This window comes from Salmo salar, chromosome ssa11, assembly GCF_905237065.1.
Source record: "Salmo salar chromosome ssa11, Ssal_v3.1, whole genome shotgun sequence".
Lineage (NCBI taxonomy): Eukaryota > Metazoa > Chordata > Actinopteri > Salmoniformes > Salmonidae > Salmo > Salmo salar.
Window position 1 is genome coordinate 69,779,879 of NC_059452.1, and position 19,338 is coordinate 69,799,216.

Below are 19,338 nucleotides of genomic sequence, written 5' to 3' on the forward strand. Positions count from 1 at the left end.
ATAATCAGACACCCATTTTTCAAGCTAGCATATGTCACAAAAAAACAAAACCACAGCTAAATGCAGCACTAACCTTTGATGATCTTCATCAGATGACACTCCTAGGACATTATGTTATACAATACATGCATGTTTTGTTCAATCAAGTTCATATTTATATCAAAAAACAGCTTTTTACATTAGCATGTGACGTTCAGAACAGGGCTCCGGGCAGCCGAGCGGAAATGGAGGAAAACTCGCCTCCCTGCGGACCTGGCATCCTTTCACTCCCTCCTCTCTACATTTTCCTCTTCTGTCTCTGCTGCTAAAGCCACCTTCTACCACTCTAAACTCCAAGCATCTGCCTCTAACCCTAGGAAGCTCTTTGCTACCTTCTCCTCCCTCCTTAATCCTCCTCCCCCTCCCCCCCCCTCCTCCCTCTCTGCGGATGACTTCGTCAACCATTTTGAAAAGAAGGTTGACGACATCCGATCCTCGTTGCTAAGTCAAACGACACTGCTGGTCCTGCTCACACTGCCCTACCCTGTGCTTTGACCTCTTTCTCCCCTCTCTCTCCAGATGAACTCTCGCGTCTTGTGATGGCCGGCCGCCCAACAACCTGCCCACTTGACCCTATCCCCTCCTCTCTTCTCCAGACCATTTCCGGAGACCTTCTCCCCTACCTCACCTCGCTCATCAACGCATCCTTGACCGCTGGCTACGTCCCTTCCGTCTTCAAGAGAGCGAGAGTTGCACCCCTTCTGAAAAAAACCTACACTCGATCCCTCCGATGTCAACAACTACAGGCCAGTATCCCTTCTTTCCTTTCTCTCCAAAACTCTTGAACGCGCCGTGCTTGGCCAGCTCTCTTGCTATCTCTCTCAGAATGACCTTCTTGATCCTAATCAGTCAGGTTTCAAGACTGGGCATTCAACTGAGACTGCTCTTCTCTGTGTCACGGAGGCTCTCCGCACTGCTAAAGCTAACTCTCTCTCCTCTGCTCTCATCCTTCTAGACCTATCTGCTGCCTTTGATACCGTGAACCATCAGATCCTCCTCTCCACCCTCTCCGAGCTGGGCATCTCCGGCACCGCGCACGCTTGGATTGCGTCCTACCTGACAGGTCGCTCCTACCAGGTGGCGTGGCGAGAATCTGTCTCCGCACCACGTGCTCTCACCACTGGTGTCCCCCAGGGCTCTGTTCTTGGCCCACTCCTATTCTCGCTATACACCAAGTCACTTGGCTCTGTCATATCCTCACATGGTCTCTCATATCATTGCTATGCAGACGACACACAATTAATCTTCTCCTTTCCCCCTTCTGACAACCAGGTGGCGAATCGCATCTCTGCATGTCTGGCAGACATATCAGTGTGGATGACGGATCACCACCTCAAGCTGAACCTCGGCAAGACGGAGCTGCTCTTCCTCCCGGGGAAGGACTGCCCGTTCCATGATCTCGCCATCACGGTTGACAACTCCCTTGTGTCCTCCTCCCAGAGTGCTAAGAGCCTTGGCGTGACCCTGGACAACACCCTGTCGTTCTCCACCAACATCAAGGCGGTGACCCGATCCTGTAGGTTCATGCTCTACAACATTCGCAGAGTACGACCCTGCCTCACACAGGAAGCGGCGCAGGTCCTAATCCAGGCACTTGTCATCTCCCGTCTGGATTACTGCAACTCGCTGTTGGCTGGGCTCCCTGCCTGTGCCATTAAACCCCTACAACTCATCCAGAACGCCGCAGCCCGTCTGGTGTTCAACCTTCCCAAGTTCTCTCACGTCACCCCGCTCCTCCGCTCTCTCCACTGGCTTCCAGTCGAAGCTCGCATCCGCTACAAGACCATGGTGCTTGCCTACGGAGCTGTGAGGGGAACGGCACCTCCGTACCTTCAGGCTCTGATCAGGCCCTACACCCAAACAAGGGCACTCCGTTCATCCACCTCTGGCCTGCTCGCCTCCCTACCTCTGAGGAAGCACAGTTCCCGCTCAGCCCAGTCAAAACTGTTCGCTGCTCTGGCACCCCAATGGTGGAACAAGCTCCCTCACGACGCCAGGACAGCGGAGTCAATCACCACCTTCCGGAGACACCTGAAACCCCACCTCTTCAAGGAATACCTGGGATAGGATAAAGTAATCCTTCTAACCCCCCCCTTAAAAGATTTAGATGCACTATTGTAAAGTGGTTGTTCCACTGGATATTATAGGTGAATGCACCAATTTGTAAGTCGCTCTGGATAAGAGCGTCTGCTAAATGACTAAAATGTAAAAAAAATGTAAATGTTCAGAACTAGCATACCCACCGAAACTTCCGGTGAATTTACTAAATTATTCACGATAAACGTTCACATAAAACATAACAATTATTTTCCGGTGAAAGCACATTTTGCAATATTCTGAGTAGATAGCCCGGCCATCACAGGCTAGCTATTTTGACACCCACCAAGTTTGGCCCTCACCAAACTCAGATTTACTATAAGAAAAATTGGATTACCTTTGCTGTTCTTCATCAGAATGCACTCCCTACTCCAATAACAAATGTTGGTTTGCTTCCAAATAATCCATAGTTATATCCAAATAGCGGCGTTTTGTTGTGCGTTCAAGACACTATCCGAAGGGTGACGCGCCCGACGCGTTTTGTGACAAAAAAAATGTAAATATTCCATTACCATACTTCGAAGCATGTCAACCGCTGTTTAAAATCAATTTTTATGCGATTTTTCTCGTCAAAAAGCGATAATATTCCGACCGGGAAACCCTGTTTTCGTTCAAAGACGAAAAAATAAAAACATGGTGTCGGCTCGTGCACGCGCCCCCAGTCTCATTGTTCTCTGATCGACCACTATCCAAATGCGCTACTGTTTTTCAGCCATGGCCTGCAAAGTCATCATTCAACGTTTTGCCGCCTTCTGAGAGCCTATGGGAGCCGTAGGAAGTGTCCCGTTACAGCAGAGATCCTCAGTTTTCAATAAAGAGAGTGTAGAAGGCCAAGAAATGGTCAGAGAGGGCACTTCCTGTAAGGAATCTTCTCAGGTTTTGGCCTGCCAAATGAGTTCTGTTATACTCACAGCCACCATTCAAACAGTTTTAGAAACTTTGGAGTGTTTTCTATCCAAAGCTAATAATTATATGCATATTCTAGTTTCTGGGCAGGAGTAATAATCAGATTAAATCGGGTACGTTTTTTATCCGGCCGTGAAAAATACTGCCCCCTATCCATAACAAGTTAACAACCGTTCCACAGGTGCATGTTCATTAATTGTTTATGGTTCATTGAACAGCATGGGAAATAGTGTTTAAACCCTTTACAATGAAGATCTGTGAGCCCAGTTATATGGATTTTTCCAAATTATCTTTGGAAGACAGGGTCCTGAAAAAGGGACGTTTCTTTTTTTGCTGAGTTTAGCAATGCAAATGGCTCTGAGATATGAATAATATTCCTACACAGATCATACACGTAATGTTAACTAGCTAGCTAGCTAACAGTACACTAACTTGAAATATAAAATGACTTTCTGACAAAATTAGAGACATGTAGTATCTGAAAATGTAACTAGCTAGACTCTCTTACATGGATGAAAGCTTCTCCCTCTGTCACGGATGCCATGGTTGCCCTTTGTTTGAAGATGTAATCCGGAGACAGGTGTTTTATACAACAGAATTCTGTGCGTTCTCTTTTCGACTCTGTCTGCATATTTGCAATCAACCCGGCAGAATTCTCTCTCTCTCCTTAGCTATCATAGTCTAATTCCACTGATTTCAATACTCAGTCCTCCAGAAAGCTGAGAACAACACTTATGCAGCTCTACGTCGTGATATCTATTATTATTTTTTACACGTTAGAAAGGATTACCTACATATACTGACCAGCTCATTAATAGACAGAAGCGTGCTACATGGCAGACCAATCTGAACTAATCTCTCGGCATGTCCAGCCAACTCGTTATTTCAGCCAGTCATGGCTAGCGGGAAGGTTGCTGATTTTTTCCGTGGCTAAACCAACTAGGCTGGTGGCATACAAGTTGGTGGCATACAGATGGCATACAAGTTTGTTATTAAGGCACATGAAAGATCACATGTTCCAGAAGTTTACGTTCAAATGGCGCTCCTGTGAAGTAGTGACGTGCAACATGTGCCTAGTTTCCTGAAACGAGTCACAAATGGAAGATCATCGTATAGAGAAAGATGCGGAGAGAGAGAGATCATTCTGACTGTGAAAGCCATGTCTTGATAACCAAGGAAGGGAGAGCGAGAGAGAACAGGGATAGATCAAGACAGAAAGCGAGAGGATGAAAATGATAGAAAAGGGCAGAGAAAGCACAGAGAGAGGCAGAGAGAGAGATACCATTTCGTTATGGTAAGTCTCAATGAAATAGTGGTAAGGGGAGGTTAGTGATGGCCATCCCATGGGCCGCAGAGCATCGAGCTGCCTGCCAGACACACACACACACACACACACACACACACACACACACACACACACACACACACACACACACACACACACACACACACACACACACACACACACACACACACACACGGCAGTCGTGTGAAATTTCATCACGTCTGGGCTGGAATTGAATGTTTCCCTTTAACAGGCTTATGGAGAGCTGCTCACTGGGGCGTTTCTAAAGCTGGCTGGCCAGAGAGACCAGAGGGAGAGAGAGAGAGAGACTTTCCCCTATCAGCAATCCCCAGGTCCAGCCTAGAGCCCAGACCCAGACACGTCACACTGATTGGCTAATATCACCACACACACAGGATGAACTTAGTCGAGATGGAGGGAGGTAGGGAAGGAGAGACTTGGGTCGCTGACACCATCTATGGTAATGGAGGAATGATGCATCTTCACCCTAAGCTTCATCCACATCTCAGTTGAACCCTAACCCTAGCCTCAAACATAACCCTAAACCCAGGGCTCAAAACTGTGATCAAAACACTCGCCTTTGACTTGGCAGTGCGACAATACTTAAAAAAAAAAAAAAATGTATTGGTCGCTAGGGTGCCAGTAAAAACAATGTAGCTGGTCACGCTCATTTTTGCTTTTTTAAATTATTATCATCATGATTTATTCAAGCAAATGTGCAACTGACCAAAAATAAACCATATGAAAGTATCTGCCTGTCCCTGTTTCGCTGTCGGGTGCTGTGTGATTGAGCCACTCCCTCTCCTTGCTGTTAGCACGGAGGAGAGAGTGGTGCATTCGAATAAGCACAACCATATCACCGTTGCTCAAAACGCTATCCTGGGAAATATACCGTTTTCAAAGCAACTACTGTTGTTCCAGTTACATAGAGTAGAGTCACGGCTTTCTGGGAGTACAGCATTTATTTCTCACCTCTCACCCCTCGATTCTTCTTGGACATCTTAAACCTGTCCCTGTCCCAGGCTGTAGCCCCCACTTGCTTCAAGGAGACCGCCATCGTCCCAGTGCCCAAGAAAAACAAGGTGACATGACTATCGCCCCTTCGCACTCACCCCGGTCATCATGAAGTGCTTCGAAAGGCTGGTCACGGCCCACATTAAGGCCAACATGCCAGGCACACTGTACCCACTCCAGTTTGCGTACCGCCAACAGTTCCACGCAAGACGCCATTTCCATCGCTATTCAAACGACCGTAACACATCTGGACAAGAGGAACACCTATGTGAGAATGCTATTCATTGACTACAGTTCAGCCTTCAACACTATTGTTCCCTCCAAGCTCGACACCAAGGTCAGAGCCCTGGGTCTGGACACCTCTCTCTGCAACTGGATCCTGGACTTCCTGAAAAGCAGACCGCAGGCTGTGAGGATTGGCAACAACACCTCCTCCACACTGACTCTTAACACAGGGGCCTGGGGTGTGTCCTCTGCCGTACTCCCTGTTCACCCACGACTGCACAGCTTTGCAGGACACCAACTCCATCAAATTTGCTTCAAGTTTGCTGACAAAACCACGGTTGTAGCCTGATAACCAACAATGACGACTCAGCCTATAGGGAGGAGGTGAGTGAACTGGCATTGTGGTGCCAGGAGAACAACCTCTCCCTCCACGTCAGCAAAACAAATGACTTGATTGTTGACTTCAGGAAGCAGAGGCACGCCCCGATCCAAGCACGCCCCGATCCACATCAACACGACTGCAGTAAAGAGTCAGCAGTTTTAAGTTCCTCGGCGTCCACATCACTGAGGACTTGACATGGACCAACAACACCACCACTCTTGTCAAGAGGGCGCAACAGCATCTCTACTTCCTAAGGCGGCATCCTCAAGCTCTCCACACACCCCAGCCAAGAGCTGTGCCTTACCGTCGGGCAGACAGTATCGGAAGCATGAGGTCTGATAGAAACTCTCGGAGCCTGTTGGTATCTACAAGCCATCAGATTGTCGAAGACTTAAATTGGACGGACCACCTGCACTGATTCTACACACGTTAGCACACACACACTTATTATGATTGCTAAATACTGCACAGTTTAAAACACTTGCCCGCCAATCCCCCCTTCGCCAAAACAAGTGTAAATATTGAACTATAAATTGTGTCTTCCTGTATTATGCATACACACACATTCTACTGAGCCATTTACTTTAGATTTGTATTCTTATTATTTCGTATTGTTTGCTGCATCGTCGAGAAGGAACCTGCAAGAAACCAGGTGTATCCCGTACATACTACTAGTTATATTAGTGGTATGTAGTATATGGTTTTGATGCGCCCGCAGAGCGGAGCACACCACTTGCGGTGACTAGGCCTACCTAAAGTAGCCTGTATAGGCCCAGCGCTGGAAAGTTGTTGTAGGACATTACATTTACTGATTGATGACTCAAATAGCCTACATGGCTATCTAGCAACAATATCCTATTTAGAGTTAGAAATCTAAGTGTTTTGGAGTTCCCACTTCCTCAGGTGGTGAATAATATAGCCCAGGCCAATATGCACAAAAACAACCTAAAAATTCAAGAAAATCTGATAATTCGATAGGTTGCGCATCAAAATATCAATCACGCATTCCCTGGATATGTCAGATGAAATAGCTTACTTGTTTAATCTTAGGCTACCATCTAGGTTTGTCTTACTTGTCACTGGGAAAAAAACATGTGTCTATTGGCTACTGATAGTCTACAAAAAGAAAAAAGGTACAAAAAGACACCTAGCATTTGTCTTGGCTAGCCTACTGTAGTCAAACTTAAAAAGACAGGCCTACTTTGGAAACAAAAATAAACGCAATGCAATTCTAAAGAATAGAGTAATGTCTTACCTTGCTCAAATATGTCATAAAGCTTTGTAGCCTTTTACACTACATTGCATATTTGGTCACCGATAAATGCCTAAAATTGGAACAGTGGCTGTACAGTAACATGCTATACAAGACGTCAGAGCTCTGGCTCTGCGCTGGATGGGGTTTTGACTGAAAGCCGATCTGAACTTGAGCACCTCGCGTGACAAGACGTTGACACACACACACCCCCCCATCCCTCCCGATGTTGTTGTCTGAGTGAGGGAAATACTATAAGTTAAGAGGACTGTATTTTGAACGATAAGATATTGAGGATTATAATAAATACCGCTTTCATGCCATACAAGCAACACCCCCGAGTCCAAATGCGCACTTCACATTTCCGCAGCATAAAAACAAAAATGTCATATAGTTTATGATGTCATAACATTTACGATCACTACGCTTGATGTAAAGTTACATTGTAGTCATTTAGCAGAAGCTCTTATCTTGAGCGACTTACAGGACCAATTAGGGTTAACTTATTTTGCACAAGGGCACATCGACAGATTTTTCACCTAGTCAGCTCAGGGATTCGAACCAGCGACCTTTCGGTTACTGGCCCAATGCTCTTAACCGCTAGGCTACCCTGGGTTGTTCTGAACAGAATGAGCCTGTGTTTGTATATTGTGAAGAGAATTGGCCGGGACACACGCACTTGAACGCACTCATGAGGACTCCTTTCTATGCGCGTCAAAATTACAAACCTGTTTCCTTGAATTGCATTGTGAAAGCCTAACGCTGTGATGTCGTAGAGCCCTGAACCCTAACTTCACGTCCACATCCCAGGTCAATCCAAACCCCATGAAGCTAACCATAGCTTCATGGCCACGTGTGTGCGTGACTCACGTTAGTGATTTCTTCTGAGCAGGGTCCATGAGACGAAGTGTGTCCCTAATGACTCCCACCTTCACCTCCTCATCTACTGGGCTGGGGACGTACTCAAACACCCCCGGGGACACCTGCAACAGACACACCATTAGCACTTCAGAGCACGGCAGTGGTGGTGATGATGATGGTCCTACTCACCTCCTGCTCGTGTTCTATTCTCATACTGGGGTTGGCGTTGACCTCCAGTAAAACTGGCTTTAGGTTCTTCATCAGGAGGATGTCAAATCCCAAGATCTAACACACACACACACACGGTAGAAATGGGCGTTATGTATTGCAAAACACCACATCTAAAACTCAGTCACATTATCCCTAAAATACATCTAGTACCTAAGAAGACATTTTAATATCGTCCATATTAGTGTAGTTTTTCATAACTCCGTCTGAGCTCTCGACACGTGGATTCATGGTCTTTCTCCTTGATACAACTGAAGATAGTGTGAGAGGAAAATTACGTATTTACCCGATTTATTTCATATTAATGGTTAACAACTCATATTTAACTAATAGTAAAGACATTTCTGTCCTACGAGTGTCTGTGTTTTTAAATGGTCTCTACTCTAGTTCCCTGCAGCTAATCTGGGCGTATGGCTTGAGCTTGAGCTGACAAATGAGTTAAAGACTGCATTACAGAACACAAGCATGTGTTTTTACTAGGGATAGCTTAGGAGTAGAACAATCCCTCATTGTCTCAAAATCATCCTTGCATCTGGGAAACTAAAAACAGGGTGGGGTTAAGACAACAACCCCGTGCAGATAACGACTGGATGAACCCAGAGTGGCTTATGATGCCCCAATCTGCATGGGATGGGTGGAACCAATCATGACTAAGCATTTTTAGTGTCAGCTAAATATAGGACTCTGCATTTGTGTAAAGGTTAGGTTACTCAACCAGCCTCATTATTGCAATAATTAATCAATATTGAATAAAGATGATTGGTTGAAGAAATGACAAAGTCTCTCTCACTTGAGTAGAATATTCCACGACAATAGTTATATTATATTGTAAAACCTCTTTCCCATTACATTCACATGACAACTAACTGAATCACACACTCTCCTGTCCCTACTCCGTACCTGGAAACAGGTGGGTCCTGGTTTGCCGGGCGGTATGTCGGCCTGGTAGTAAACCTTGAGCTCAGGAACCAGGGCGATGATCGTCTTGATGACCAGAGAGATGATATCTGACCACACCTTCTTAATGTCCACTCCCTTAGAGGCCAGGCGGTAGAGCACGCTGGAGAAGGTGCGCTTGCTGCCCGACGACAGGCTGTCTGAGTGGACAAAGTTCCCGCTCTGGACGTTGAGGGAGTAGTTGGTCAGGTGCATGAACACATGGCTCAGGTTCTTCTGACTGGGCTCCTAGTGGGGTGGCAGGGAGATGGGAGAAACAGATTTCAGAATTGTATATTCACTCAATGTTTAAAATGCTAGTAGTATGCTTTTAGGCCGAATGGAAGATGAGATATCTTATGTACTGCTTATGAATGCTGTATGCGTCATGAAGTCCATGCGTAGGTACTCTTCAGATAAAGTGTTCCTACTGTTCATACCTGGTATGGCTCGGTGCAGAATGGGTTTATGAACATGTTATAAAGTCATTATGCATGTTCTTACCTGGTATGGCTCGGTGCAGAAACGCGACAGCCCCTCTTTCGCGATATAGATCTCCAGCGGCTCCAGGGACTTGACCAGCACGTAGAGACGGATGTCGAACTTGAGCTTGTCGATGAGCAGGGGCTTGTGGATGTACTCCTGGACCACGGACTGCTTGGTATGTGACCCTGCTATGACCCTGAGGTCGCCGGGGTCACGGATGAGGTAGATGCCGTCCCCCTGGGACCCTCCGTCCGGCTTGATGATGAAGGTGGGCTTCTGGGACAGGTCACTGTCCTTGGCCAGACTGATCTGAGACAGACAGCAACACTCAGAAATAAAACATTGACCAACCAGGAGTCTAAATGGAAGAAGACGTTAAAGGTCAATCAAGCAAGGGTCATCTGATTTGATGTTTAGGGGAAAATGCCAAATATTTTTGCTCTTTAACTTTCAAACCAATTCTCCTCAATGGCAAAGAGGCCAAATCAGCTGGATTGTAAAGGAGCCCCCTCCGAGTCAAATCCCATTACATTTAGTGCTGAAAGATGATAGCGGACTTCCTGTCATCCCCGTAAACGTGACTTAAGCTCATACAGAGTGATATAAGGAGTCTAATCGTATAGCTATTGGCTTCGTCTATGCATGACTGCATCTTTAGCGGAGGACATTATCCTGTCCGTGTCTCTCTGGAAAAACATTACTGCTAATGTCTGTATGGACATTTTTCAATATTCACTCTCTCATGAGTATTTCTGCACCAGTCAGACACCACATCCCAAGGCCAGATATTGAGCTCGGAGGGCTTATATTCATCTACAGCAATTTCCTACATTGGGATTCATTCATATTAACTACATACACAGTCTCATTCCTTATTGTGACCTACCTTGTTTGAAGAATGAAGTAATTCAGACTAATGTTAATACTTAATGCCCTCAGCTCTGATAGTATCCTATGGCACAGCCCCATCAAGGTTAGTCTATGTCTAGTCCAGGGCTCTCCAACCCTGTTCCTGGAGATACCGTCCTCTAGGTTTTCAATTCAACCCCAGTTGTAACTAACCTAACCTGATTCATCTTACCGACCAGCTAATTATTAAAATCAGGTGCACAAGATTAGGGTCGGAGCGTAAACCTACACGACGCGAGCTCTCCAGGAACCGGAATCGGAGAGCCCTGCTGTAGACGGTCTGTGGTTAAGATGCAGAGCCTTTTTTTAAAAGGGGCTGTAGTGCCCCCCTCTGTCGGACTAGCTGAGCTGTATCTTTTTACACTGTGCCCTTTCAATGTCAGTTCATTCACAAAGCCAGTTGAATGACCCATCCACCATTCATCCCTATGCTAGGCAGGGGAGGCCGTCTGAGGACGCACCCTCTCAAAGTCAGTGACCTCCGAAAGGTCAAACACCATTACATTTCCTAGCTCTAAATAATCCTGCGTGCCAACCAGGGGAGAACGACTGCCCCCTCTCATCGAAGCCACAATAGTTCAAGGCCAACTTCTGTACGGCAGGCATTGTTAGCAGAAAACAGGATGTGAATAGGTGAATAGTGAATAGGTCAATCTTCTTGTAAATAATAAAATGTTTCAAAGATAATCAAGGTACCAATAATTGCTTCTTACACAAGATGTATGTCCTTGAACCAATCATTTTAAAAATCACACACAAAATAAGCTATAAAGATAATCGAGTTGCTAATGGGAGCCTGCAGTACCCCGGTCGGCCATCAACTTGAGTTACTCAATGAGAGGGGGCAGCACTGAGCTAGCCTGCAGCATCACTTCCTGGAGTAGCTCAAACTGCACATGTTATGTCTCCATGAGACACCATCATAACCGACTTCATTTGGCTTCAATGCGTTATTAGACATATATGGTGTCACGTGATCAAAGGCTTTATCCATTCATACAGTCAGGTACATAACTATTTGGATATTGACCAAGTTATTATTATTTTACCTGTCTACCACAGCATATTAAATAATGAATATTCACATCTAAATCGGGTGAACAGTGTAGGAATAACAGTACTTTATACATGTGGTCCGCCCCTTTTTAAAGGGACCAAAAGTAAATTGGACAATTAGCTGCTCAGCTGTTCCAGGGTCAGGTGTGTGTTATTCCCTCATTAGTTCATTAACAACTAAGCAGATAAAAGGTCTAGGGTTGATTTCACGTGTGGCATTTGCAATCTGTTGCCGTTAACCCTCAATATGAAGTCCAAAGAGCTGTCACTGCCAGTGAAGCAAGCCATCGTTAGGCTGAAAAAAAATCAAAGCAAACCCATCAGAGAGATAGCAAAAACATTAGGTGTGGCCAAAGCAACTATTTGGTACATTCTTAACCTCTCTTGGGTAGGGGGCAGTATTTTCACGGCCGGACGAAAAACGTACCCAAATTAAACGGCCTACTAAATCGGGCCCAGGAACTAGAATATGCATATTATTAGTAGATTTGGATAGAAAACACTCTGACGTTTCTAAAACTGTTTGAATGATGTCTGTGAGTATAACAGAACTCATATGCCAGGCAAAAACCTGAGAAAAAATCCAACCAGGATGTGGAGGATCTGAGGCTGTAGTTTTTTCAAGTGATTGCATATCTAACACACAGTGACTTAGGGTTCATTTTGCACGTCCTAAGGCTTCCACTAGATGTCAACAGTCTTTAGAAAGTTGTTTGAGGCGTCTATGGTGAACAGAGAGCCAACAAAGGAAGTTGGAAGTTGTCAACTCAGGAAAGCACATGAGTTCATTGGCGCGCATTCACGTGAGGGGTAGCTGTGTTCCAAAACATTTTAAGACATTGGAATCATCCGGTTGGAATATTATTGAAGTTCTAAGTTAAAAAGGCCCTAAAGATTGATGCTATACAACGTTTGACATGTTTGAACGAACGTAAATATAACTTTTTTTTACTTTTCGTCGTGACATTTTGGCCGCGCTTCCTACACTTGGAGTAGCTTACTGAACGCGCAAACAACAAGGAGCTAGTTGGACATAAATTATGGACTTTATCGAACAAAACAACATTTATTGTGGACCTGGGATACCTGGAAGTGCCTTCTGATGAAGATCATCAAAGGTGTGTGAATATTTCTAATGCTATTTATGATTTTAGATGACTCCAAAATGGCGGGTATCTGTATTGCTTGATGTCTTTTTCTGAGCGCAGTACTCAGATTATTGCAAAGTGTGCTTTCCCTGTGAAGCTTTTTTGAAATCTGTCACAGCGGTTGCATAAAGGAGATGTTCATCTATAATTCTTTGAATAACAGTTTAATATTTTATCAACGTTTATGATGAGTATTTTTGTAAATTGTAGTGCTGATTCACCGGCAGTATTGGAGGCAAAATATTTTCTGAACATCACGCGCCAATATAAAAGGCTGTTTTTGGATATAAATATCAACTTGATCGAACAAAAAATGCATGTATTGTGTAACATGATGTCCTAGGAGTGTCATCTGATGAAGATCGTCAAAGGTTAGTGCATAATTTTAGCTGGTTTTCTGGTTTTTGTGACGCCTGTCCTTGCTAGGAAAATTGCTGTGTGTCATTTTCTGTCCTAACATAATCTAACTTTATGCTTTCGCCGTAAAGCCTTTTTGAAATCGGACAATGTGGTTACATTAAGGAGACGTATCTTTAAAATGGTGTAAAATAGTAGAAATTAGAATTATGACATTTTGTGGTTTTGAATTTGGCGCTCTGATTTTTCACTGGCTGTTGAATAGTGTGAACCGTGGGTGGGACGCTAGCTACCCACCTCCCCAAGAGAGGTTAAAGAGAGAGAACACACTGGTGAGCTCAGGAACACAAAAACGCCGGGAAGACCACGGAAAACAACTGTGGTGGATGACAGAAGAATTATTTCCCTGGTGAAGAAAAACCCCCAGTTGGCCAGATCAAGAACACCCTCCAGGAGGTGGGCGTATCTGTGTCAAAGTCAGCAATCAAGAGAAGACGTCACCAGAGTAAATACAGACGGTTTACCACAAGATGTAAACCATTGTTAAGCCTCAAACAGGAAGACCAGATTAGAGTTTGTCAAAAAAAAACATTAAAAAGTCTGTACAGTTGTGGACCAACATCCTATGGACAGATGAGACAAAGATCAACTTTTACCAGAAAGATGGGAAGAGAAGAGTATGGAGAAGGGAAGGAACTGCTCATGATCCGAAGCATACCACCTCATCTGTGAAGCATGGTGGAGGTAGTGTTATGGCGTGGGCATGTATGGCTGCCAATGGAACTGGTTCCCTTGTATTTATTGATTTATGTGACTGCTGACAAAAGCAGCAGTATGAATTCTGAAGGGTTTAGGGCTATATTATCTGCTCAGATTCAGCCAAATACATCAAAACTCATTGGACAGCATGTCACAGTGTAGATGTACAATTACATTTTTTACCTTTATTTAACTAGGCAAGTCAGTTAAGAACAAATTCTTATTTTCAATGACGGCCTAGGAACAGTGGGTTAACTGCCTTGTTCAGGGGCAGAAAAATAGATTTTTACCTTGTCAGCTCGGGGATTCAATCTTGCTACCTTTCAGGTTACAAGTCCAACGCTCTAACCACTAGGCTACGTGCCGCCCCAATGACCCAAAGCACACTGCGAAAGCAACCCAATACTTTAAGGCAAAGAAGTGGAACGTTCTGCAAATGGCCAAGTCAATCACCTGACCTGAATCCAACTGAGCATGCATTTCACTTGCTGAAGGCAAAACGCCCCAAGAACAAGCAGGAACTGACGACAGCAGAGGTAAAGGCCTGGCAGAGCATCACCAGGGAAGAAACCCAGCATCTGGTGATGTCTATGGGTTCTAGACTTCAGAGAGTCATTGACTGCAAAGGATTTGCAACCAAGAATTAACTCACAATTTAATTTAGATTAGTTTGTCCAATTACTTTTAAGCCCCTACAATTGGGGGCTATGTATAAAAATGGTCGTAATTCCTACACCGTTCATACAATACTTTTGACAAAACCCTTAAATTAAAGATGAAAGTCTACACTTAAAGCACACCTTGATTGTTTCCTTTCAAATCCATTGTGGTGGAGAACGGAGCCAAAATGATGCAAATTGTATCACTGTCCAAATACTTATGGACCTGACTGTATATACAGTCATTGGTGCCAATGCTGAGGCTTCAATAAGGGGGCAGGAGGAGTAGAGGGGAGAGGGGGGCTGTATATGTATGCATGTATGCATGCGAGCATTAGAGTATGTGTGTGTTTAACACAGCTGGCGCTGTGGTACGGTATGCGTGTGTGGTATCCTGTGGTATGGTAGGGACCAGGGTGTGTCACAGCCTGTTAGAGAGCGTGTCATTCACTATTAGCAGCTGCTGCTGGCTCTCTCTGCGCTAAACTGCTTAGCCCATGCCCTGTTCGCACTGAGCACGCTCAGCACAGATCCACTGTCCCTGCCAATTACCCCAGAAGTGTGTGTGTTAGTGTACGTGTGTGTGTACACGTGTGTGTGGAATACACAAAGGCCTGTTCACCACTAGTTTGCATGAAATCATTGGACGCAAAACTGTGCCATAGGAGTTAAGACACTGTCTAGTTTGCCATTTTCGACAGATGGGTTAGCGGTACATCTCCAAACTGTGCCAAAGAAAGTTAACTAAGAATAGTAAAACCTCATCATTGACTCAGAGGAGCCAGCGAGCACTTACACTATTTTACAACATCCAATTAAGGTCAAGAGCTCAGCCTTGTGACTGGATGCCATGGGGAGTGAATGTCCCTGGTCCACTATGGAGGACAGTCTCTGGAGGGAAGTAGAGTCTTACAGTGCCAGTGTTTCACCTATTTTAATTTAGTAGGGGCGGGTCGCCAGTGCTAAATCGTTGCCACCACAAAAAAAGATTAATGATAATATATACTCAGTTTATTATGTACACCAATCTAGTACCGGGTCAGACCCACCCTTTGCCTCTGGAACAGCCTGAATTCTTCGGGGCATGGAAACTTTGCTTAATTAGTATTAAGGGACCTAACGTGTGCCAGGAAAACATTGACTGATACTGGAACCAGCGCGCCTGGCACCGACGATCATACCACGCTCAAAGTCTCTTAGGTCACTCGTTTTGCCCATTCTAACGTTCAATCGAACAGTAACTGAATGCCTCGATGCCTGCTTTATATAACAAGCCACGGCCACTGTCTGTGGGAGCAAACCATTTTCATGAATGGGGTGGTGTACCAAATAAACAGTCCACAGAGTATATACTGTATGTTTTTATATAATTTTGGGGATGGTAAAACGTGTTCATTGTAAACTTAAACTACTAAAACCAGATAAAGTATGCAGAAATGATAACGCTATATATAGTTTTTTAATAAGATCATCTTTGAGAACTAACAATCACCCCAAAAAATAGAGTCAGGGAGAATCAAAAATCAACTTGAGTTAGTGTCATGGCATGGGGACCCCGTTGATTTTACTTAAAAAAAATTTACTTAGATATAAGAACACGGCATAAGCCATGGCAAAATGTGTAGAATTGCAATAAATTTGCTTTAAAACAGAGGGCCTCTAAAACCCACACTAACTTTGCCACCGTTGTTGAAAAAAATCCTAGGGGAAACGCTGAGCACAGCTGAAAACAGAGGTGGGGAGACAGGCATTTACACAGGCAGCCCAATTCTAATCTTTTGCCCAATTATTGTCCTGTACCTGTGTGGAGAAGAGCTGGTACTCCTCGGGCAGGATCCAGGAGCGGGGGTAGAAGTTGTACTCCTCAGGGAACAGCTCCTGCATGGTCCTCACAGCTCGGGTCAGGTTGATCTTCCTCAGCATCTCAATCATACCTACAGAACAATTCACAGATGGCCAGACAGAGGCCAAGTTAAAAAGGTACACTACATGACCAAAAGTATCTGGACACATGCTCGTCAAACATCTCATTCCAAAATCATGGGCATTAATATCGAGTTGGTCCTCCCGCTGCTGCTAAAACAGCCTCCACTCTTCTGGGAAGGCTTTCCACTAGATGTTGGAACATTGCTGCAGGGACTTGTTTCCATTCAGCCACAATAGCATTAGTTAGGTCAGGCACTCATTTTAGGCGATTAGGCTCTGTCGGCATTCCAATTCATCCCAAATGTGTTTGATGGGGTTGAGGTCAGGGCTCTGTGCAGGCCAGTCAAGTTCTTCCACACCGATCTCGAAAAATCATTTATGTATGGACCTCGCTTTGTGCACGGGGGCATTTTCATGCAGAAACAGGAAAGGGCCTTCCTCAAACTGTCGCCATAAAAGTGGCACAGAATCGTCTAGAATGTCATTGTATGCTGTAGCGTTAAGAATTCCCGGCACTGGAACCTAGCCTGAACCATGAAAAACAGCCCAAGACCATTATTCCTCCTCCACCAAACTTTACAGTTGGTACTATGCATTGGGGAAGGTAGCGTTCTCCTGGCTTCCGCCAAACCCAGATTCGTCCATCGGACTGCCAGATGGTGAAGCGTGATTTATAACTACAGAGAACGTCTTTCCACAGTCCAATGGTGGCAAGCTTTACACCACTCCAGCCGACGCTTGGCATTGTGATCTTCGACTTGTTTGCGGCTGCTTGGCCATTGAAACCCAAGTTCCTGAAGAAACAGTTCTTGTGCTGACGCTGCTTCCAGAGGCACGCGGTAGCGAGTGTTGCAACCGAGGACAGACTATTTTTACACGCTATGTGCTTCAGCACTCGGTGGTCCTGTTCTGTGAGCTTGTGTGGCCTACCACTTTGCAGCTGAGCCGTTGTTGCTCCTAGACGTTTCCACATACTTTTGTATATATAGTGTATACTGAGAGGTAGAGGACAAGAGAGAAATAGACAGGTGTAAAAGAGGTGATTTGGTGAACCACGTTCAGGTGATTAGCAACCTTGCCCAAGACCTGAAGACTTGCCTAAGATCTTACAAAAAAAGGTTCCAAAAGGGTGGCTGTCTCCATAGGACAACCCTTTTTAGTTCCAGGTAGAACCCTCTGTAGAAAGGGTTCTACACTGAACCCAAAAGGGTTCTACATCACCCGGTGATGTAGAAAGACATTACAATAGTCCGTAATACTTGGTTTTTACCTTGGCATGACAAGGCATTAACAAAGCTGGGCTTTGCAAGGCTCACATAACAGGATGCATGCCAAAAATCTGCCTGACAACAGTGTTTCCCACAATAACATTATACAGGGGGTAGGACCGACTAATACATTTTTAGTTAAAGAGGCACTGGATGTTGAATTGGGAAGCTGGAAAATCATCTATGGGAAACACTGTGACAACATACAAAATGGTGTCCGGCATCTCCCATAGGTTCTTTCCATAAATAGAGGGGATCAGTGTACCTGGGAACTTGTTGACCTGTCCAGAGATGATGTTGTCATTGTCATGGAAAGAGACTCCATGCCAGTAGATGTCACAGGCAGACCGTCTACCCACAGGGAACTGTAAAAGGAAGGAGAGAGATGTTTGAGGGTGGGGTTTTGATGAGGCCATTTGATTGTAACGAATAGAAAAATCATTTCAGGCCAAGGCGTAGGGGTGGCCCTTCCAGTGACACTAGGAGACAGAGCTTATCCTCCCAGTGGGTAAAGTGAATGAGACTGCAATCTTGTGTTAGCTAATCATATACTGTAAGTCTACGGTTAGGAGGAGCCCTGGCAGGGGGACGACATGATATTCTGACAGGATTACAACAACCCTCTGCTGGGGCCTGCCCTGGACCACTGAAACCTTCCTGCTAACCCTTCACACACACACCATGACCCACTCAGAAACCCTTGGGGTCACCAGCGGTGGCAACATACTGTCTCGTCACATCAGACAGAAAATGTAGGTCCTTGTCTGGAATGTACCTTTATGACGGTTAAGTTAAGGAATCTCACAACTCTCTACACATTGTATTTCTATCTGCAATATTTTTAAAATATCCTCATTGCCACCTCAGTGAATAGGCCCAAGGCGCGACCCTTGAAGAAAAACGACTTGAATTTCGGATGTGAACACGTGATCTTATGTGAAGTTAACGTGATAACACGCAAAGCAACGTGATAACACGAAACATGTGAAATATGAAAATCGGGATTTTCCACGTGAAGTCATTTCGTTTTTTTCCTGTATGGGGAGCTACATGCCAGGGGAGGTATAGGACCATCCCGTGCGAAACGGAATAAATAAAGAAAGAGTGCGAGAGAAAACATGCATGACAGACAAAGCCTGCTATAAATACAATCTCGTAGATTTCGATGTTTAACCACCCCTTAATCTTATCAGCCAATTGGGTCACATTAATTTGGGCAGTATCTAGTGGAGGAGGGGGAAGAGAGACGGGAATAGCCCCATCTGAGAGTGCATTCCAGAACAAACACACTAACACATGCGCACACACACACACACACAAAGAGTCACTTGTGGACATTGCGTGATTTGAGTGAATAATGAACAATTCTAGTTCCCCTGGCACCATCCCACAGTTCAGAAGAGGACATGAGCTCATCTTCTTAACATTCAATCATAATTGGCTGAGAGACATTGGCATGAATTAGCAGACTTGTCTTGGCAAGCCTGATCATTCCTCCCGATCCAGCCTGGTAAGGTTGCCTGG

At 45.0% G+C, this 19,338-nt stretch overlaps 1 protein-coding gene across 2 annotated transcripts in view; it reads right to left on the reverse strand.

Annotated features, from left to right (window-relative positions):
• The window catches only part of LOC106562979 (tubulin polyglutamylase TTLL11-like), a 52,799-nt gene that overhangs the window by 23,173 nt on the left and 10,288 nt on the right, over window positions 1–19,338 (reverse strand). For both annotated transcript variants that reach the window (XM_014128145.2, XM_045689884.1), the window contains exons 2-7: window positions 18,080–18,179; window positions 16,421–16,554; window positions 9,751–10,041; window positions 9,211–9,495; window positions 8,272–8,367; window positions 8,092–8,204 (exon numbers count right to left, since the gene is read on the reverse strand). In XM_014128145.2, coding sequence (XP_013983620.1) covers window positions 8,092–8,204; window positions 8,272–8,367; window positions 9,211–9,495; window positions 9,751–10,041; window positions 16,421–16,554; window positions 18,080–18,179 — 1,019 coding nt within the window. The remainder of the gene's footprint in view (window positions 1–8,091; window positions 8,205–8,271; window positions 8,368–9,210; window positions 9,496–9,750; window positions 10,042–16,420; window positions 16,555–18,079; window positions 18,180–19,338) is intronic.